Source organism: Sturnira hondurensis, unplaced genomic scaffold (genome assembly GCF_014824575.4).
Source record: "Sturnira hondurensis isolate 20B ecotype Veracruz unplaced genomic scaffold, ASM1482457v3 Scaffold0006496, whole genome shotgun sequence".
NCBI classification, from domain to species: Eukaryota; Metazoa; Chordata; class Mammalia; order Chiroptera; family Phyllostomidae; genus Sturnira; species Sturnira hondurensis.
Genome location: NW_028079127.1, coordinates 22592612 through 22616315, shown reverse-complemented (window position 1 = coordinate 22616315; position 23704 = coordinate 22592612). Strand labels below are relative to the sequence as shown.

General features: G+C 38.5%; 1 protein-coding gene across 9 annotated transcripts in view; it reads left to right on the top strand.

Moving 5' to 3' along the window:
- EPB41L5 (erythrocyte membrane protein band 4.1 like 5) overlaps positions 1-23704 on the top strand; it is a 177888-nt gene that overhangs the window by 14378 nt on the left and 139806 nt on the right. For all 9 annotated transcript variants that reach the window (XM_037049878.1, XM_037049877.1, XM_037049876.1 and 6 more), the window contains one exon: positions 8063-8167. In XM_037049878.1, the coding sequence (XP_036905773.1) occupies positions 8063-8167 (105 nt within the window). The remainder of the gene's footprint in view (positions 1-8062; positions 8168-23704) is intronic.

Sequence of the window (23704 nt, the reverse complement as noted above, 5' to 3'; positions counted from 1 at the left end):
TGTTCACTTGGCTTTAGCTTCTGAACTTGTTAATCTTGGAATCAGCCAGATGCTAACATTTTCCCCCAAGATTAACCCCTGAAGGAAATACTTTAAAAATCTAAGAAGTAAAAAGAATAATTAGAAAGCCCCAGGGAGGAGGTGTTGGTGTGTGTGTGTGTGTATGTATGTGCGCGTGTGTGCGCAAACGTGCACTAGGAATGGTGCTTGTGGTGGTATGGTGGCCGAGGTAGGTTAGTGGGACTGTAAAGTAGAACTTGGGAGGAAAACTGCCATCTGATCAGGTCTTGATCCTTACCCCTTATTTCCCTGATAATTAGTATCTGGCCCCTGACTAACTGGTGTGATAGCAGTATCTCATATAGTGGGTGCAGGTGTCCTCAAAGGTAAATCAGACTAGTGCTGCCTGAAGTATCCTGCCTCTAAAATTTCTCACCCCTAAAATTCTCTTATTCAAATTTCATACCCCTCTTTCACCAAACTCTTAGGAAGTAGTAAATTATAATGAAAGGAATGTCTCCTTCGCAATGTGACTTAACTTTTCCCGTGAGAGTGGGAGTGAATCACTGACCTGAGGAGTTGTTCCAGGAAATGTGATATGATTAACTTTTTTTTTGGTTCTTGGGGCTCTCTCCTCAGAACTTCCTTATATCCCCATTGATTTCTCAGTTTAATGAAGCTGATACAGACTTAGATTGAGCTTTGTTTTGTTATATGTGATCTACAGAAAGTAACTCATTCCCAGTGACTATGGCCAAAGTAAGGAGATAAGTAAGCATAAGCATTTCAAAGGTCAAATGACAAAATACATCAAACAGTATTAGAGACAGCACTGGATGCAAAGGCAGATGGAAAAAATGAAAGTCTAATACATTTTCTAGAAGATAAGGACAATATTAGAAATATGAAAGAAGAATGAAAACTTAAAAGGACTCAGAAAAATTAAGTATGAAAAGTATAAAGAACAATCAATGGGACAAGACTAAAATGAATTAAGGTAAAGTATAAGTCAGTGAGTGTGTAGATCATATATAGGGACCACTCTTGGAGGAAAGAAACTACAGAATTTAGAGGCATAAAAGATAAGTTATAAAATGGAAGATAAGAGTAGAAGTTCTTTTTTCTTTAAGATAAAGAATAAGACAAGGATGCATGCTTTCACCACTTCTATTCATCATAGAATTGGAAATTCTAGCCAGAGCAGGTTAGGCAGAAAAAGAAATAATAAGCATCCAGATTCTAAAGGAAAAAGTAAAATTATTTCTGTTTCAGATGACATGATCTTAAAAGTAGGAAACCCTGAAGATTTCATATACAAAACAAACAAATTATTTGGGCTGATAAATCTAGCATCATTTTAGGATACAAAATCAACAAAAATCAGTGTACTTCTGTACACTAACTGAACAATTCAAAACTGAAATTAAGAAAATTAATTTCCAACAGCATCAAGGAGAATAAATACTTAAAAATACATTTAACTGAGGAGGCAAAAAACTTGTATAGTATAAGCATACCTTACTTTATTCTATTTCATTTTATTGTGCTTTGCAGAAACTGTATTTTTTACAAATGAAGGTAAGACCCTGCACCAGGAAAAAGAGTATGACTCACTGAAGGCTGAGATAATGATTAGCATATTTTAGCAATAAAGTGTTTTTAAATAAAGGAATGTAAATTTTTTAGATATAATACTATTGCACATTTAATAAACAGTGTAGGGTAAACATAACCTTTATATGCAATGCGAAACCCAAAAAAAAATTCATCAACTCACTTTGTGATATTCAGCTTTAATGTGATGGTCTGGAACCATATCTCTGAGATAGGCCTATACACTGAAAACTACACAACATTGCTGAGAAAAATGAAAGGTTATTTAAATAAATGGAAAGAGGGACTTCTGGCCAAGATGGAGGCATAGGTGGAAACACTGTGCCTCCTCGCACAACCAAGTTTAAAGACAACAAAGTTTTAGTAACAAAAACGCAACCAAAACACAGAAAATTGAACTGTATGGAAGTCCGACAGCAACAAACCATTCAGCCAGAGTGGTATGAGGGGCAGAGACAGTGGCTGGCAGAAAAGAGTCGCACAGGCAGTGGTTGGCAGATCCCAGGCGTGGGGTGGCAACAGGCGGACCCAGTGGGGGCACAAGGTGGCTGGCTGACTGCGGTCACACATTTGCGTGCAGATAAACCAGGCAAAGGAGCGAGCAGTTAGACCACACAGGCTAGGGCCCCAGTGACGGGAATTAAAGCCTAAGAGTACCAATTGGAAAGACTTTCAGGGTCCAGGTGCCAGAAGAAGCTCCCAGGCTCACAGAGAGTTTGTTGGAGAGACCCACAGGGTCCTGGAGGGTGCACAGGCCCACACACCCGGGAGCCAGCACCAGGGGAGGCCAGTTTGCTTGTGGGAAGCAGCAGAGGGGACTGAAATCTGAGAGAGTGTGTGGCCATTGCCCCCCTCTGACCCCACCCCCACAAACAGCATCACAGCGCAGCAACTGGGTCGCTCCACCTGGTGAACACCTAAGGCTCCGCCCCTCATAGGTAACAGGCACAAACAGACCAAAACATTGTGGCTCAAGAAGAACAGCTCAAAGCCCCAGAGCCAGTACTTCTAAGCAACCAAGAGATAGCCAATCTATCAGATGCACAGTTCAGAACACTGGTGATCAGGATGCTCACAGAACTGGTTGATTTTAGTCACAAATTAGAGGAACAAATGAAGGCTAAACTAAATGAAATGAAGGGAAATGCACAGGAAACCAGTAGTGATGGAAAGGAAACTGGAACTCAAATCAAGGGACTGGACTAGAAGGAAGAAAGAAACAACCAAACAGAAAAGAATGAAGAAACAAGACTTCAAAAATGAGGAGAGGCTTAGGAACCTCCAGGACATCTTGAAATGTTCCAACATCCGAATTATAGGGGTACCAGAAGGGGAAGAGGAAGAACAATAAGTGGAAAACTTATTTGAACAAATAATAAAGGAGAACTTCCCCAATCTGGCAAAAGAAATAGACTTACAGGAAATCCAGGAAGTTTAGACAGTCCCAAAGAAGTTGGACCCAAGGAGGAACACACCAAGACACATCATAATTCCATTAGCCAAGATTCAAATGAAGGAGAGAATCCTAGAAGCAGCAAGAGATAAGGGGACAGTCACCTACAAAGGAGTTCCCACCAGACTGTGAGCTGATTTCTCAAAAGAGACCTTACAGGCAAGAAGGGGCTAGAAAGAAGTATTCCAAGTCATGAAATCTAAAGACCTACATCCAAGATTACTCTATCCAGCAAAGCTTTCATTTAGAATGGAAGGGCAGGTCAAGTGCTTCTCAGATAAGATCAAATTCAAGGAGTTCATCATCACCAAGCCCTTATTACATGAAATGTTAAAGGGACTTATCTAAGAAAAAGAAGATAAAACATGAACAGTGAGAGGACAGCAAACTCACAGTTGTTAACAACCACACCTAAAACAAAAGCAAAGTAAGAGGACCGCTAGATTAGGAGCAGAACCATAGAAATGGAGATCACATGGAGGATTAGCAACAGGGGAGTGGGCGGAGGAGAAGTGGGGAGAAGGTACAGAGAATAAGTAGCATAGACGGAAGGTAGAAAATAGACGGGGGGGAGGGCAAGAATAGAATGGGAAATACGGAATCTAAAGAACTTGTGACCCATGGACATAAACTAAAGGCGGGGAATGGTGGGGGAGGGGGTGTGTGGGGTGGAGGGGAATGAAGAGGGGGAATGGGACTGTAATGTCATAATCAATAAAGTATATTAAAAAGGAAGAAAATGGAAAGATATACCATGTTTATGGATTAAAAAACAATATTTTTTCTTGAATATCTTATTCATTTTTAGAGGGGAAGGTAGGGAGAAAGGGAGAGAAACATCAATGTATGGTTGCATCTTGTGTGTCCCCTATGGGGACCTGGCCTGAAACCCAGGCATGTGCCCTAGACTGGAAATGAAACTGACAACCCTTTGGTTTGCAGGCCGGCTCCTAATCCACTGAGTCTCACCAGCCAGGGTTGGATTGGAAAACAAATTGTTAAGAGGACAGTGCCACTCAAAGCCATCCATAGATTCAGTAATCTATAGAAGTTCTGTAATCCCTGACCAAATTCCAAGGACAGTTTTTGCAGACATAGGAGAATCTATTCTAAAATTTATGTGGAATCTTAAAGAAATCCAAATAGCCAAAACTTGAAGGAAAAAAAAAGATTTATGTGTTTTTATTTCAAAACCTACTACAAAGCTGTAGTAATCAAAACTTTGTTGTTCTGGCATACAGACAGGCATAGAGAGTCTATAAATAAACCCTGAAATACATGGTCAATTGATTTTCCACAAAGATGCTAACAACCATTTGGTGGGGGAAAGTAGGAACAAGGTTATTGGGGGTGAGAGGAGGGGATATAAGGAGCAATTATTCAATGGGTAAAAAGTGTCTGATTGGGATGATGATTGGGAGAGCCCTGGAAAGGAATAGTGAGTGGTGGTTGCATAATTCTGAATATATCTAATGGTGTTGAATTGTATTATTTTAAATGGTGAAAATGATAAATTTTATGTTAAAGAGGAGAAGTGGTGGCTGAGGCCGATGCTTGTTAAGTGGAGTCAGTGTCCTGGAAGTTCCCATGTGGTTGAGAACCTAGGTATTGAGAGTAATTTGAACAAGTTAGAAGAGGAAGTTGTGATAAGTTGGCATATCTGATTATTGATCCGAGAGGTGAAATTCCAGATAAAATCTGGGTGCAATGTGTAACTCTTAGGGGATCTGAGCTTGGGAGACAGCAAAATTCAAATTCTAGCCTTGTCATTTTTTTAGCTTTGTCATTTTGTCATATTACTAAGGCTTTTTGAACTTTTGTCTGTATTGTATTTATTGAATGGACAAATAAGCTGTAGTTATTAGGATTATTGAATAAGTGACTGTATGTTAAAAAAACAAACAACAAATAAAAAATCTTCAGCACTGGCTGGTGTGGCTCAGTGGATTGACTGCTGACCAGTGAACTGAAAGGTCACTGGTTCAGTTCCCAGGCAGGGCACATGCCTGGGTTGCAGGCCAGGTCCCCAGTTAGGGGTGTGAGAGAGGCAACCAATTGATGTATCTTTGTCACATTGACGTTTCTCTCCCTCATACTCCCTTCTTTCCTCTCTTTCTAAAATTAAAGAAATAAAATCTTTAAAAAATAAATAAGTAGAAAAAGAAAAATCTCAAAGTACCAGCACTTAGGTAGGAAACTTAAAAATGACAAAAGTAGGAGAGAAATATTTGAGGAAATAATGGATTGATTTTCCAGAATTAAAAAGAAAGATCTTAGATTAAAAAGACCCAATAGAATACAAAGTAGAGTTAAGGAAAAACCCATACCTGGACACATTATAGTGAAATTTAAGACTATCGGAGATAGAGAAAAGTCTAAAGCTTACCCAAGAAAATAAATAATATTTTTGAAGAACAAGATTCAAATTGACATCACACTTTTCAACAGCAGTATAGACTTTAAGAAGATGATAGAATAATACATTTTGTGTATTGAAGAGGTTATTGAGAGAAAATAACTTTGAGCCTTGAATTTTGTATCCAGCCAACTGTTGTTCAGATAGACATGATTAACCTATTCTCAAACATAAAAGACTATTAAATATTAAAGACCAGCCATGCAGAGTCCAACATGGGGATCATTGCTGAGGAAGAACTCAGATGAACAAACAAGTCTGGCAGACGCTGCTAGATGTGTAATTTACGCATGTAAGACACGTAAAGAATAATCAAATACCAAAGATTGTTGTCTTTAAAAAATTAGCCATGACCAAATAAAAAGAAACAGGAAGTATATTGGTAAAACATGATGACGATTGGGTGGAGAGAAGGAGGGACATGAGGGCCTGGTGAAGTTCTTGTCTTTATAATGAGATAACATTTTTATTTATCAAAAAGAAATAGCTCTGGCTGGCATGCCTCAGTGGCTTGAGTATTGGCCTGCAAAGCAAAAGGTTGGTTGGTTTCTCAGTGAGGGCACATGCTCGGGTTGAGGGCCAGGTTCCCCAGTTGGGGTCAAGTGAGAGACAACTGATCAATATCTCTCTCTCTTGCACATTTATGTTTCTTTCCCTTTCCCTCTGTCTAAAAAGTAAATAAAATCTAAAGAAGTACAGAAAAAGCAGTGGACAAATTGAAATAACAAAGTCAGTTAAAAGGCAGAGATTGATTCAATAAAAAAAATCCAACTATATGTATTTTTGTAAGAAATATCTTTTTTAAAAAATATATTTTTTGATTATATCATTACAGTTGTTCTATTCCCCCCCTTCATTCCCTTCCACCCTGCACACCCCCTCCCCCACCATTCCCCCCTTTAGTTTATGACCACGTGTCTCAAGTTCTTTAGATTCTATATTTCCCATACTATTCTTGCCCCCCCATCTATTTTTTACCTACCATCTATGCTGCTTATTTTCTGTACCTTCTCCCCCTTCTCCTCCTCCCACCCCCCTGTTGCTAACCATCCATGTGATCTCCATTTCTATGGTTCAGCTCCGGATCTAGCTGTCCTCTTGGTTTGCTTTTGTTTTACGTGTGGTTGTTAATAACTGAGTTTGCTGTCCTTTCACTGTTCATATTTTTTATCTTCTTTTTCTTAGATACGTCCCTTTAACATTCCATATAATAAGTATGGCTTGGTGATGGTGAACTCCTTGAATTTGACCTTATCTGAGAAGCACTTTATCTGCCCTTCCATTCTAAATGAAAGCTTTGCTGGATAGAGCAGTCTTGGATGTAGGTCTTTGGATTTCATGACTTGAAATATCTTAAATCATATTTTAAAATTATATGGAGAGAGAAGCATGGATTGGATGTATTTGAAAATATTTGCAAATTGAGGATCCTAACAGCATTTGCTTATGAGGGTTATATCTATTGATAATTACCATATTAGAAATTAAAATTGAAGAGTAAAAAAAATTATTAATTAAAAAATAGTAGTTATATACCCCTTATATGTTAACATAAGTAACATTTTAATGAAAAATAACTATTGCCTAACCAACAAATAATTTAGTGAGAGGGGGGGCATGTATGCACTTTTACAAATCTCTTTAAATGTCTAATTTAAGAAAACAGAGTCTCTTATCTGCTTCTGCATTCACTCTGTTGCAATATTTGTTTTGATTGAGGTGCATGAGAAGAATCCAAGGGCCTTGTGGATCTTTTGAAACAATCTGGAGAATGCTCAGGGGTCACACTGACAACTAATTTTTCAGCTTAACAATAACCCACAACCTTCGGACCAGCTACAACTAATTTTTCTATACAGGTTTCTTTGCTATAGTCCCTCTCCAATTTGGTGGGGGTTTTTTTGTGGGGGTTGCATTGATTACAGTAGGTTTTTCATTTTCCCGTATTTCCTCCCATCTTCCTTTTTTTACTTCCTGCCTTATTTGTTGTTATTTAGTTTTAGATTGATCTTTAAGTCTTCGCTGATAATTCTAGTCTAACTCTCTGTTTTCTAAAATTTATTGGCAAATATAGTTCATTCCACATGATTTATACTTAAATGTTTACATTTTCTTGTGTGTTTTCTGTCTCCAGTTACATTATAAACCTCCTTTACAAAGTATGGACTCTAAAACTTGACAAGACAAAACAGGAATTTTTCCTTCCATAGTGTTAGGTACAAAGTAATATTTGTTGGTTGATGGGAAGTAATATTTTCCAGGAAAGCACATAGAGATCACAGATTCTCTTTTGGCCTTAAATAGTTTATTGGAAAAGTATTACTACATGGTAATAATTTTTGTATTACAAGTAATGCTTTTTTAAAAAGATATCTTTTTAAAAATACTTTTTATTTATTATGCTATTACAGTTATCCAATTTTCCCCCCTTTGTCACCCTCTGCCCTGTGCTTCTCTTCCTTTTAATAATCTCCTTCCTACCACTGTAAAGAGATCTTATATAATTAAAGCCATCTTCAATACAGGCTTGTTCATCTTGCAAGCCACATACTGATTCATTTATTTTCTTGCCATTTCAGAGAAAAGCCAAAGGTCAAGAGCTGTTTGATCAGATTACGTACCACTTGGATCTCATTGAAAGTGACTATTTTGGACTGAGATTTATGGATTCTGCACAAGTAGCAGTGAGTAGCTGGTTTTTTTGGAGGTCAATATGGGGGCAGAAATGGAAAATTTCAAATGACATGCTAAGTGCCACAAGGTTACATACTCTTTTTAAATTTGTTTAAAGGCTACATATTCTTAATGTTCGTTCTTTCTTGTGGTTTTCTTATTAAGGTCTGAAGCATTGACTCCTCGCTTCAGAATAACATGATTTGCTTGTTTAAAAAAAAAGGTCTGCTCCTAACCCAAACTATTAGAGCATGCCCTTTGTGGATGAGGCTTGGAAATCTGTTTTTTATAACCAGTGGGTTGGTTTGTGGTCATATTAGACTTTGAGAAGCACTCTGAAGTGGAAAGAATGCAGACTTTTATAGGTAAGTGACAGAAGTTTCTAACTTGCAAATTAAGGTGAGTAAATTAGGATATTCTTCCCTGAGATTTCTTCCAGATCTATGATTCTGGATAAATAGATGTTCTTTGACATGTGCATTTCAGATGAGAGAACAGTGTGTGTAGTACGGTAGGAAGTTGGAGGCTTTCCAAAAATTAAGTGTTGCGTAATACTAGGATTTAACTTGAGGATATTTAAAGAAACAAGTAGGTAAGATTGGAAGGTGATTTCATGCTGATAATCATCCAAATTGAATACCAAAAGTGTTGAATAAAGTAATACACCAAGAACAATATCAGTCACTAGTGGACCACATATATGACAGCTGTTCCATAAGATTATAATGGAACTGAGCAGTCCTATTTTCTGGTGATGTAGTAATTCATTGTTAAGGTGTTTTAAATAAATTTGGTGTAGCCTAAGTGTCTAGTGTTTATAAAGTCTACAGTACTGTACAGTAATATCTTAGACCCTCCCATTCACTCACCACTGCCCCACTGACTCGCCCAGAGCCACTTCTAGTCCTGCAAGCCCCATTCAGTGAGTGCTACAGGTGTAACCATTTGTTCTCTTTTATTCTATGCTTTTTTAAAAAGTATTTTATTTATTTATTTTTAGAGAGAGGGGAAGGGAAGGAGAAAGAGTGGGAGAGAAACATCAATGTGTGGTTGCCTCTCATGTGTCCCCCACTGGGGACCTGGCCTGCCACCAGGCATGTGCCCTGACTGGGAATTGAACCAGTGACCCTTTGCTTCACAGGCCCGTGCTCAATCCACTGAGCTACACCAGCCAGGGCTTATACTATGCTTTTACTGTACTTTTTACATGTTGGGATATGTTTAGATACACAAATACCATTTTTTTATAGTTGGCATACACTCCAGCTCATTAAAAATGGTGAATTTTAAGAATACTAATTGACATACAGTGAAGTAAACAGTGGAAAGAAACACTGTAATTAAAGTTTCTATTTTAAAGAATCTGGATATACACACACACACATACATGAAAAAAATTTGCAGAGTTATTTCCCAGTTTTAGAGTTCTGATCTCTGGATGGCTTCTGTATAGCAGGTGTTTCCTTCCTTTTCCTTTTTAATGTTATTTCTCTTTTACTAGACTAAATACACTTGGGCAGGGAATGAGTCTTACTGCAGTTGCCCAGCCTATGGAATTCAGTCCTGGTCTGCTACTTAGTTTGATAAAGCTTGGTGGACTATTTAGTTTAATATCATTCAGCCCTGGCTGGTGTAGCTCAGTGGATTGAGTGTGGGCCTGCAAAGCACACGATCAACTGTTTTCATCTCATGGCACACGTAAATTAATTACTAACAGTCTGTGGCACACCAAAAAATATACTGTATTATAGTTTTAGCAGATCTGACATGGATGAATTTTAATTCATTCATACTAGACAGCCATTGTTATGTCGGCTGTTACATTTTTATTTGATAATCTAAGGGAAAAGAGCTCAGTGTCCCTGACTAAATAATCAGGTATTGCATGACTTAAAAATTTTGTGGCACACTGGCTGAAAATCGCTGCTCTAAACTGTGAGGTAAGCTGAGATCAAATAATAATTGGTAGATGAAAACTATTAAAAACAAATTCTCGATAGCATTTTGAATATTCTGAAAGTACTAACTCACTTGATTCCATACAGTCTTACTTATGACATTAAGCAAGAAGAGAGAGAAGACTTTTCAGTTATTTGTTGTGTGGCCAGATTTAACCCCAGAATGAAGCAAAATCGAAACTTTGTAAAATAAGTTATTGGTGAAGATAGGGAACATGATAGATCCAGTGGATTTTCTAACCAATATCATCAGTGTAAACTATGTTAACCCGATTATTTCCATATTTCTTTGTCCTATTTGCTGGGTTGACAGAATTATAGAATCTAAAGGGGTTGATGCAGGATAAGAAAATGACCAAGGAATTAACAGGCTGTAGTTTAACCTTGAGCATATGGAGTGTCCGTGTATGTAAAACTAGTGTGTTAAAGTTTTGTTTATTGGGCATTTTAAATCAGTCCAACATATGTATGACTGGAATTATGCATCTATTGTAGAGGTAACCAAAATTAGTAAATTGATGAATCCATAGTTTACTTTTCTTCCTTGTATTACATAATTTGAGTTTACGGTGATTAATATATTTGCTGTGATTAATATGTATGTAATCATATACATGATACATTATTTTTTGCTTTTTTTAAAGTTGTTTACCTTTGCTTATAATAGCCTATTTTATGTGAACATGTGACTATGTGTTCATATTTAATTTTATAGTTGAAACAATCTTGTATTTACATCAAAGTTGCATGACACTATAAATATTTTTCTGGAACCATCTAAGAGAGAGTTGAAGTAAGATGTGTCAACACCCCTGAATTCTTCAGTGTATGTTTCCCACAAACAAGCATATTTTCTTGTATAGCTCAGTACAACGATCAAAACCAGGAAGCTAATTTAACATTGTGATATTACCGCCATCCATTCAAGTTAGGCCAATTGCTCCTTGAGTGATCTTCATAGCCATAGGGTCCAGTTCAGAATCACACTTTACATTCAGTTGGCATGTCTTTTTATTGGTCTTTAAACTAGAATATTGCAGTTTCTCAGCCTCTCTTTGACTTTCATGACTGTTACACTTTTGAAGATATAAGCCAGTTATTTTGGAGGCTGTTGCTCAATTTGGGTTCGTCTGCTTTTTCCTTGTACAGTAGGTTAATATTAGATAACTTTGGCAGGCAATAACAGAGAAGTGATCCTGTGTTCTCATTCCATCCTATTGAGTGACATTTAATTTCATTTTTTCCGTGTACTGGTGATATTACCTAATTCTGACCCCTTGATTAAGGTGGTGTCTGGCAGGTTGTCTCTGTTATAAAGTTATTTTACTCTTTGTAATTAATAATTTTTTGTGGACAGTTACTTTAATACTGTTTCTCATCAAACTTTATTTATTTACTAACCAATGGATTCCTGTTTTTCTTTTCTTAAAGGTTTTATTTATTTACTTTAAGAGGGGAAGGGAAGGAGAAAGGGAGAGAAACATCAATGTGTGGTTGCCTCTCGCACACCCTCTACTGGGGATCTGGCCCACAACCCAGGCATGTGCCCTGACTGGGAATTGAACCAGCAACCCTTTCATTCAAAGGCCCGCTGCACTCAATCTACTGAACTATACCAGCCAGGGCTAGATTCTTGTTTTATTCAGTGGGTCATAATCTGTTAACTATTCATTTATTTTGATGCTCAAATTTCCTCTGGTTTGGCCAGTGGGAGCCACTTGAACGTGGCTCCATTGTTTATTTAAGATGCACACAGCATTCTTTGCTGGTTCCTGACTGGTGTCTGGAGAAGATGTTCATCTTGTATTTCCCTTTTCCAGTCCTGGACTTTGCCAGTTTTCCAATGAGGTTTGTGGCTAGATTTCTCTCACTCTCACACTCTCTCACTCTTTCACTCTTTCGTTCTTGCTCTCACTCTCAGATAGAATGCCATGATTTCACACCAATAACTCTGATTTTAATTCAGTACCACAGGACTTACTGCAGTTTTTCTTTTCCATATTTGTAGTTCTCTTCTACAATCAGGCTTTGATTATCATCAGTATAGTATTTACTTGACTGATTACTTTGTATGGAATTCATCTTTATCCTCAGCATCTCTGCACTGATGCTGACTTTGTTCAGATCACCTAATTACTTCTGGACTGAGCTGTTTGGGAAGAGGAAGGGCTTATTCAACTTCTGATATTCCAGTTGCTTTATAAATGCTGGCACTTCTTTGCAGATAGTGTTGTGCAGTTATCTCCTCTAGAGTTTTAAAGTAGGATTAGAGGAAATTCAGGTGGCAGGTAAACACATGAAAAGATGTTAAGCCCTGGCTGGTGTAGCTCAGTGGATTGAGGGCGGGCCTGCGAACCGCACGATCGCAGTTTGATTCCCAGTCAGGGCACATGCCTGGGTCCCCAGCAGGGGACTCATGAGAGGCAACCATACATTGATATTTCTCTCTTTCCCTTCCTCTCTAAAGATAAATAAATAAAATCTTTAAAAAAGAAAACTTAAAAAAATGTTAAACATCACTAGACAAAAGGGAAATGCAAGTTTAAGATCTTGATGGGACATCATCACTACACACCTATTAGAACAGCTAAAATAAAATAAAAAATAGTGACAACTCAATGCTGGTGAGGATGTGGAGAAACTGGATCTCATAATGGTTTGGGGAATGTGAAAATGGTACAGCCTCTGTGGAAAATTATCTAGCAGTTTCATAAAAAACTGAACATACAATACCATGTGACTCAACAGTTGTATGCCTGGCTTTTTATCCCAGAGAAATAAAGACTTATTTTCTCACTAAAACCTGTGCATGATTGATCATAGCAATTTTATTTGTAATAGAAAAGACTTGAGAAAAATAAAATGTTTTACAGTAGGTTAATAATTAAACAAACTGGCATATTTATACTATGGAATAATAATCAGCAATAGAAAAGAAAAATTAATTGATAGACAACTTGGACAAATTTTGAAAACAGCCAATCTTTAAAGGTCACATACTGTATGGTTCCATTTATATAACATCCTTTTTTCTTAAAATTTTATTTATTTATTTATATTTCGAGAGAAGGGAAGGGAGGGAGAAAGAGAGGGAGAGAGACATCATTGTGTGGTTGCCTCTAGCACACCCTCCTCTGGGGACTTGGCCTGCCACCCAGGCATGTGCCATGATTGGGAATTGAACTGGCAACCCTCTCGTTCATAGGCTGGTGCTCAGTCCACTGAGACACACCAGTCAGGAGTGTATAACATTTCTTGAATTGACAAAATTATAGAGATGAGATCAAATTAATGATTGCCAGGGTATAAGATTAGTGGACATAGGAGATGGGTATGACTATAAAGGAGTATAGTATGAGAGAGCTCTTTGTGATAACGAGGTATTTATTTTGATTGTGGTCTTAGTTACAGAAATCTAAATGTGTGATAAGTGGCACAGAACTGCATACAGCAGGTCCTTGAATAAAGTCATTTCATTCAATGTTGTTTTGTTCTAACATTGATGAGGAAAAAAAATAACAGTTGCCAGCCAGGGCATTGTTTGCATGACCTGCCCATGACTGCGTGGGTTTTCTCCTGGGATGCCTGTTAACTCCCACAACACAAAGATGTGCGAGTTGGGTAAATTGGAGTTGGGTGAACTGGTATGTTTACATTGTCCTCGTCTGAGTGAGTGTGGGATGTGTGTGAGCATGTTCTGTTCAGGTGGGTTTCCACCTTGAGCTGCCAGGACAGATTCCAGCCACCTGCGACCCTGAACTGGAATAAGCATTTGGAAAATGATTATCTTACATGTTTTTATTTATCTTCGTAAATGTATGTATAGCTCACATTTATTTTAATGTTTGATATTAGAAGTGTTTTGGGTCTTTATTTAGGAGGTTGGTGTTTTTATGGCCAGAAATATTCTGTTAAGAGCTTAACCCTCGTTTATATCAATCAGCTTATGGTAAAATTGGTTTTCATTATGTCATTTTGGTTAAAGTTGCAGTGAGGACTTATTTTATGCACATTGTACCAATGTCACTTGATTTTAATAGCATATTATAGTTATGTAAGATATAAGCAATGGCAGAAAGTGGGAGAAGGGTCCACAAGACCTCTTGCTATTGCAACTTTTTGTGAATGTTTCATAATAAAGTTATTTTCAAAGTAATAAGAAAAATATAGTATGAGCTAAACAAAACATGTCTCTGGGCCAAGATTCAACCCTCTGACCTATATGTATTTGTGACCTCTACTTGGTAAAGTATTTCTAAGTTCACATTTAGAGATTAAAATTTTAGCTGTCCAGTCTGGCTGGTTTTTAAAGAAGAATGCATTACCTAGATTGTAGACACTTACTCAGAAAAGGGAAACGTAGGTAGCATTTCTCCTAATACCTGGAAAGAAGGAAAAAGAACTTAACATGTCATAGTAAATATATTTTGCCTTTTTCTCAAATTGATTTGATAGCTTGTATTGGTTTGTTTTATATGTGTATTTTAAACTTTCCTTGTTCTCTATGAAAAAAATCCTGAATAAGATGTCAGCAGCGTAATGAAAGTATAAATAATACATTATAGTCAGATGGAGTTTATTCTCAGAAATGCAAAGATGATTCAGTATATAATTTATTATATATGGTATATGGTATATTATGAGATTGTTTCTTGCCTTTACTGATAAGGGGATTATACTTTCTTGCTCGATTAATACCAGTTTTGGCCCTGTGACTTGCTTTTGGTAATGGAATGTGAGTTGATGTGATGCCTGCCAATTCTAAACAGATTAACTAACCCTTCATTTATGCTGTTACTGCTTTATTGTGTACTTAAATGAAACAACATTCAACAAGATTGAAACTAAAATCTTCACCACAAAAGAACAGTGAGTAATTTGATTAGTTGAAGTTTATGGCTTTTAGTTTAAAGACAAAATTCAACACAGATAGAAATGGAGATGTTAGATGCAAAGTGGAGAGCTAGAAAATTCTAAATTGGCTAGTGGAACACTGAGTAAATGTTTTGGGGTTTTTTGTTTTGGGTTTTTTTAAATATATTTTATTGATTATACCATTACAGTTGTTCTATTCCCCCCCTTCATTCTCCACCCTGCACACCCCCTCCCCCACCATTCCCCCCCTTTAGTTTATGACCACATGTCTCAAGTTCATTAGATTCTATATTTGCCCTCGCCCCTATCTATTTTCTACCTACTGTCTATGCTATTTTCTGTACCTTCTCCTCCTCCCACTCCCCTGTTGCTAACCTTCTCTATATGTTCTTCATTTCTATGGTTCCGCTCCTGATCAAGCTGTTCTCTTGGTTTGCTTTTGTTTTAGGTGTGGTTGTTAATAACTGTGAGTTTGCTGTCCTTTCACTGTTCATATTTTTAATCTTCTTTGTCTTACATAAGTCCCTTTAACATTTCATATAATAAGGGCTTGGTGATGATGAACTCCTTGAATTTGATCTTACCTGAGAAGCACTTTATCCGTCCTTCCATTCTAAATGAAAACTTTGCTGGATAGAGCAATCTTGGCTGTTAGGTCTTTAGATTTCATGACTTGGAATACTTCTTTCCAGCCCCTTCTTGCCTGTAAGGTCTCTTTTGAGAAATCCACTGACAGTCTGATGGGAATTGCTTTGTAAGTGACTGTCCCCTTATCTCTTGCTGCTTCTAGGATTCTCTACTCCATTTTAATCTTGGGCAGTGTAATTATGATGTGCCTTGGTATGTTCCTTCTTTGGTCCAAGTTCTTTGGGACTCTCTGAGCTTCCTGGATTTCCTGGAAGTCTATATACTTTGCCAGACTGGGGAAGGTCTCCTTTATTATTTGTTCAAATAAGTTTTCCACTTGTGGCTGTTTCTTTTCCCCTTCTGGCACCCCTATAATTCGGATGTTGGAACGTTTAAAGATGTCCTGGAGGTTCCTAAGCCTCTCCTCATTTTTTTTGAATTCTTGTTTCTTCGTTCTTTTCTGTTTGGTCATTTTTTTTCTTTCTTCTGGTCCACTCCCTTGATTTGAGTCCCAGTTTCCTTTCCATCACTATTGGTTTCCTGTGCACTTCCCTTCATTTCAATTAGTTTAGCCTTCATATGTTCCTCTAATTTGTGACTATAATCAACCAGTTCTGTGAGCATCTTGATCACCAGTGTTTTGAACTGTGCATCTGAGAGGTTCGCTATTTCTTTTTCGCTTAGAGTTATCGGCTCTGGGGCTTTGAGTTCTTCTTGAGCCATATTTTGGACAGTTCATGCCTGTTACGTATGAGGAGAAGAGCCCTAGGTGTTCACCAGAGCGGGGCAACTCAGTTGCTGGGTTGTGACAACTGTGGGGGCAGAGTCAAAGGAAATCAATGACGGTCCCCTCTGCCTTTTCCTGCCGCTGGGGCACGCAGTCCATCTCACTGCTCACTCCTTTGCTGGGTTTATCTGTGCGCACGCAAATGAATGTGCAACCGCGCTCAACCTGCCCCACACCCTCACTGGGTCCACAATGCTACCCTGGCTGCCTGCGTACCTGTGTCGCCTGCGTCGGGGGATCCTGCCTACCTGACCTTGCTCGGCTGCTGTCTCTGTCCCTCTTACCGTCCCGGTTGAACAGTTCGTTTTTGTTGGACTTCCTTATAGTTCAGTTTTCTGTTCTTTGGCTGTGTCTTTGTTTACTAAACCTTTGTTGTATTCAAACTTGGTTGTGGGAGAAGGCACAGTGTTTCCACCTAAGCCTCCATCTTGGCGGAAGTCCTGAGTAAATGTTTTGTAAGTGTACACCTTAATGCTGCAACAGTGAATTCCCTCCAGGACAAATCCAAGATCAGTGAGTTAAAGAGGCAATCCTTGTATAAAATTTAGAATTTTCAGCTATTTCAGGTACTGTATGTATGATGTGGTGAGCTGCCAGTTTGGCTTGCTGACTTCACTCATCAGATGTTGGGCAGTTAATAATACTCTAGTCTAGAATTCTTATCTTTTTTTTTTCTTGGTGGCCTGTTAAGCCTCTTCTTTGTAGTATGCTAACACCTTGGATAAACCTAATGGACTTTGGACTGTATGGAGTTCACATTTCTGTGTAGGTCTAGCCAACCTTTGGAAGGGGGTGTCCATATTCAGGGGTGGTGGTGGGTGCTGGGTAGACAGGTGGCCCAACAGGCAGCACCTATGGAGAACAGACCCCGTGGTTGCTCAGTGGTTCTGATTTTTTAAATTTAATTATTTTAAAACCATAACAGTAGATTAATAAAGAAACATTAGAAGCATTCATACTAAAGACAGAAAGGTGATGAGGATGCCCATTATTACTACTGCTGTTTAATTTCATACTAGTAATACCAACAAATGCAGTTATTGAGGTTATAAAGGTTAGTTAGAAAGGAGGAGGTGAAACGCTCCCTGTTATAAAGTGATTGGATTGGATTGTAACTGAAAACACAATAAGATGCAATAAAATAGTGGGAAGGGAAAAATATATAGAAATAAATATGTATGTGTTAAATATACAACATCTGTCTAGAAAAAGTCCAGCCACTGTTAACATAGCGAGAACTGTTTGTACTGTAATTCAGGGGTGTTAAACTCGTTTTCACAGGGTGGGGGCGTCACATCAGCCTTGTGGTTGCCTTCAAAGGGCGGAATATAATGTTAGGACTGTATAAATGTAACTACTCCTTCACAGTTAAGTGAGAGCTTGGTGCTGCCACTGGGTAGAAACAAGGTGCAGGGCCAGATTAAACAAGGCAGAGGGCTGGATTCAGCCTGCAGGCCTTGTGTTTGTCACTTATGCATTATACTGATGTAACATGGCAGCCAAGGAGAGAGAACTGGATTGAGCATGTGTGAACAGTGCTGACTTCACTGTACTGTTCATTGAGGGCCATTAGGTACTGTTGAGTGGACCTGAGTACTGTGTGGCCATGCATTCAAAATGAGTGAGTAGAGCAATGAATCTGTACCAGATTTTACGTTAAGCTTGAACATTCCTCTGTGGAAACTATTTGGATGGTTCAGGAGGTCGCAGCTGTGGATGCTGGTCATTGACAGCTTCATCACAACAGTGAATCCACTCATGCATCATGTCTTGTGCAGAATATTTTTGTGAAACATCAAATCACCCAGGTCACTAAGCTCCCTCCTTCCTTCCCCCTACAGCCCATATTTGGCACTTTGTGACTTCTGGCTTTTCTGAAAACTGCCATCACCTTTTAAAAGGAAGAGATTTCAGACCATCAGTATGATTCAGGAAAATACAACAGGGAACTGATGGTGATTAGAGAACTCTGTGAGGTCCTCAGGTGCCTACTTTGAAGGGGACTGATGTGCCATCATCCTGTGTACAGTGTTTCTTATAACTTCTTTAGTAAATGTCTCTATTTTTCATATTACATGCTGGATACCTTCTGGACAGACCTTGTATATGTGCATATTGTAACATACATTTACTAAATAAGGAGGAACTATAAGGAAAGGTATTTCTGAAGTAGACTTTTGCTCTACTTCTAGAGAGTGACTATATATTTTACCTAATTTGCCTGCATTTCCACAAGAATCCCGAGAGTATACTAGTAATATAAGAAAGGCACAGTGGAAAATATATTTTAATGGCACATTTAAGTCCTCATTTTAGGATGTCTCATAGTGCAGACTGTTACTGTGAAAAAAGTAATTATCTAGAAAAATTTATAGTGGAATCTAGACTAAATTGAAGTACTTTCAGTTAGTACAGCAATGCAAAACATTTGTCCTCTGTTTTCATAGTATAGATTTTTTTAACATTTTGTTAACTGTGTTAAAATTTGCTTTAATCCAATTATATAATTCAGACCATAAGCTTCTACTCAGAGGAGGAATATTTTTTGTAGAGGCAATTGTTTTGAAAAATGACTAACCTTTCTCTGCCTTATGGTCTTGGCTCTTCAAGCAAAAGTGGTGCTTTTCTTTAGTAGAGTAATGTAGGTCGTTAGAAATCAGATTTATATGAAAAACTGTTTATAGACTATTCCACATTAGGGCCTGGGATGAAGGTGTGTGTATATTCGTCTTTTGGAAGCTCCTTAGCTAATTTCTTTGGTTTAGTTAGTGTATATTGTGTTTGCGATTATATGTTATTTATATTTTAAGACATACAAGTAAATACTAAATGTTCTTTCATGCCCAGCTTCATAGCATGGAAAGAAATGTAGCTTTCCACATCCTTTGATATATATGTTTATCAACCAACCTTTAGAAGTAGAAAATTACAAGGAAGTTTCTTTTTAATTTACCATAAGGAAAGAGAACCATGTTAGTTTCACACTAAATAACCAAGAATCTATCTGTATGCTTTCATCTTTATCTTCTAATGTAATTTAAACTCAACTCCTAAAGATCCTGTCTCAGAGCTCTGAATTTTCCAGTCTCTGGGCTTGGAATGTGGAGGAGATGAAAGAAAACAGACTTGAGGATATACAAACATGAGCTCAGACCTTCCCCGGAAAAAAACAGAACTCCCCCAGCTACTAAATTTCACTTTAAAATGCTTGGTGCTTCATTTGAATTTTGGGTTGTCTTAGGGTCATACCAGATATTAGAAAGTTATTAATTATATGCAGGTAGAAAAGAGACTAAAATGCCTACTTGGGACAAACCTCTGATCCTTTAACTCGCTGGGATGATTTTATGTTTAATGTGCTTCTTAGAATAGTAGGGAACAAGCTAGAGATTAAAGGAAAATTTATGAGACTACCCCAAATTTCTTAAACTGAATGAAATTTAAGTTTAGTCTAAGAAGACTTTAGGTTGTTCTTGAAATAGTAAGTGGTCTGTCTTGTATTAATGTTTCCTTTATATTCCTGAAAGTTTATTTTGTCAAAATTTCTATTTAGCCCGTTCAGTTTTAGTCTGTTGTTCTTTACTCTTTCCCAACACACAAACACACGTTTTTGCTTTTGTTTTCTTTCTTTCCTGTTTGAAAAAAATTCTTGAAAGAATCTAGAAACCCGTAACACCTGGTGGGGTATGTTTGTAAGTGTTATCGTAGAAATTTGGTATATGGGGGGGTGGCCTATTGCAGGGATTGAAGGGACTGTTGACCATATGTCTCTTAGTATCACCCAAAATTAAACTATATGAATATATTGGCTATATAAAATATTAAAAGAGGTAGTTCATGATTATTGTTTTAAATAATAATGTTCTTTTGGTAGAGTAAGTTGAAAATATAGGAAACAATGAAGAAGGAGATTGCCCTGGCTGGCGTAGCTCAGTAGATTGAGCACAGGCTGCGAACCAAAGGGTTGCCAGTTTGGTTCCCAGTGGGGGCATGTTCCTGGGTTGCAAACCAGGTCCCCAGTAGGGGGTGCATGTGAGAGGCAACTACACATTGATGTTTCTCTAACTCTCTCCCTCCCTTACCCTCTGTCTAAAAATAAATAAAATCTTAAAAAAAAAAAAAAAGAGCCCTGGCTGGTGTAGCTCAATGGATTGAGTGCAGGCCTGTGAACCAAACAACCTCGGTTCGATTCCCAGTCAGGGCACATGCTTGGGTTGCAGGTCAGTTCCCAGCAGGGGACACATGAGAGGCAACCACACATTGATGTTTCTCTCCCACTCTTTCTTCTTCCCTTTCCCTCTCTCTAAAAATAAATAAGTAAAATATAAAAAAAAAAGAAAATTACTACCAGTAATCTCAACCACCTAGATAATATCTCTGTTACTGTTTTGTTAGAGTGTCTCAGTCCAAAAGAAAATGCATGTTTATATGAGTTGTACCTTTTGACAAAATATTTTATGATATTTTATAACCTACCTTTTAAAATTTAACAATATATTGTAAGTAATTTCCCAGTTTTTTAAGTATTTGCTTTCATTCATTTTAATTATTGTGTGGCATTCTTTCATATTTATTCTTTGTTTAGGCAGTTTACTATTGTTGGACATATAGATTATCTTACCTTTTTCTGATATAATTCCTTCTAGGTAAATGAGCACATATCCATAATGATTTATATTTAAGGCATTGTCAAATTACCTCCTGTAAGGGTTGTGTTCATTTGCACTCATGGTGTATGAGAGTGTCCCTAAGCATGGCTACAAGAAACTGCCCAGGTGACCAGCTATAAAATTGTTAATTTAATGTAGTATAATGGGTAAAACCTGAAGATAGGGCAACTTATAGATCCATGGTTATGGGGCAAAAACAGTCTGGGTCATAAAACTAATTTTATATTATACACTATATGTAATTGATACCAGGCTATAGTAGGTATTTTGTGCACTTAAACCTAGGATTTTTTGATATTGGATTGTTGGGCTTGGCCAAGATGGATAGAATTTTTGCTGTCCTACATTGAAATATTTTCTGCAAATAGATTGAGTTGTATTCTGCCTACTGGCTGACCTAGCATTCTACTAATGTAGGTCTGTGTAAACTGAACAATTTTTAGATTGAAATATGCTTATAAGTGTATATCCAACTGAATTTATTAAAAGATGAGAGATGGCTGACTAAGTAGGCTATACACTTGTAATCCAGGGAAAATATTACAGTTTTAATTGCCTTGGAAAATATTTACTGACCATCTGATGTCATTGTGTGGAGCTACTTTGCTAGCATACTGGTAGTTTTGTGAATTTTACTTTTGGATCTTGGGAGAGAATGAGAAGAGGTTAGGGCACATAATTGGCAAGAAAAGCAAATGGTTACAAGTCTATTTACAATGCAGCCTTGTTTACCAACTCTTCACCTATCTGCATTTCTGAAACTGGATTCCTTAGCTCTGTGAACTGGTTAGCACAAGAGCACTCTTTTTGTTTAGGGTGCTTGGAATTTTAAGCATGCAGAGGAGAACACAATTATGTGTATCTTAGTTAGATAAGTGTATCATGTCACTGTTAGGACTTGATGTGGTATAAAAGGATTAATAAAAAGAAGTGAGGACTTCTGGCCAAGATGGAGGCGTAGGTAGACACACTATGACTCCTTGCACAACCAAAATAAGGACAACAATTTAGAAACAAAAAACAACCAGTACCATCATAAAATTGAACTGTATGGAAGTCTCACAACCAAGGAGTTGAAGTAGACATATTCATCAAGACCAGTAGGATGGGTGGGATCTGGCAGCTGGGCAGAGAGGGGTCATGGCAAGGCCACAGACCCAGCGAGGTGGTGGATTGTGGAAGGGTGCAACTCACAAGGTGGGTGGCGGACCAGATGGTTCCACATTTACACTCAGATAAACCAGGAGAAACTGGGGATTGAGGGCAACCCAGGGTGCCAGTGCAGGGAAATAAAGTCTCAAAACACTTATTGAAAATACCTGTGGGGTTGAGGTCCCAGGAGAAACTCCCAGCCTCACAGGAGAGTTTGTTGGGGAGACCCACAGGGTCCTAGAAGGTACACAAGCCCACCCACCCATCCGGGATCAGCACCAGAGGGGCCCAGTTTGTTTGGGGGAAGCGGCTGAAGTCTCAGAGAGTGGAGCAAGTGCCATAGTTCCCTCTCGGACCCCTCCCCCACGTACAGCATCACAACACAGCCACGTGGGTTGCCTCATCCTGATGAACACCTAAGGCTCTGCCCCTCACTATGTAATAGGCACACTGAGACAAAAAAAGGGGGGCCCAAATGAAAGAACAGATCAAAGCTCCAGAAAAAATACAACTAAGCAATGAAGAGCTAGCCAACCTGTCAGATGCACAGTTCAAAGCACTGGTAATCAGGATACTCACAGAATTGGTTGAATTTAGTTGCAAATTAGATGAAAAAATGAAGGCTACCCTAAATGAAATAAAGGAAAATGTACAGGGAACCAATAGTGATGGGCAGGAAACTGGGACTCAAATCAATAAAGTGGACCAGAAGGAAGAAAGAAACATCCTACCAGAAAAGAGTGAAGAACCAAGAATTCAAAAAAAATGGAGAGGATTAGGAACCTCCAGGACATCTGGAAATGTTCCAACACCCGAATTATAGGGGTACCCGAAGGAGAAGAGGAAGAATAACAAGTGGAAAACTTATGTGAACAAATAATGAAGGAGAACCTCCTTAATCTGGCAAAGAAAATAGACTTCCAGGAAGTCCAGGAAGCTCAGAGAGTCAGTCCCAAAGAAGTTGGACCCAAGGAGGAATACACCAAGGCACATCATAATTATATTACCCAAGATGGAGGCATAGATGGAAACACTATGCCTTCTCCCACAACCAAGTTTGAATACAACTAAGGTTTGAAGAACAAAGACACAGCCAAAGGACAGAAAATTGAATTATACGGAAGTCCGACTACATCTAACCGTTCAACAGGGGTGGTAAGAGGGGCGGAGCCAGCAGTGAGCAGGGTTGCACAGGAAAGATTCCCCGACCTTGGCGCGCAGGCAGCCCGGACCGAGTCAGGGTGTGGGGCAGACTGACTGTGGTCGCACATTCGCGCACAGCGAGACAGACCACGCAGGCCCCAGGGGCCGTACACTCAGGTGCACGGGGACAAAACGCATGGGCCCCGTGACGGTGGCAGCTGTGGTACTGGTGGGGGCCACGGCGGCAGGCGGCAGACAGGGCGCCATTGTTCCTCGTTGACCCCGCCCCCACATACGACGTCACAACTCAGCGACTTAGTTGCCCCGCTCTAGTGA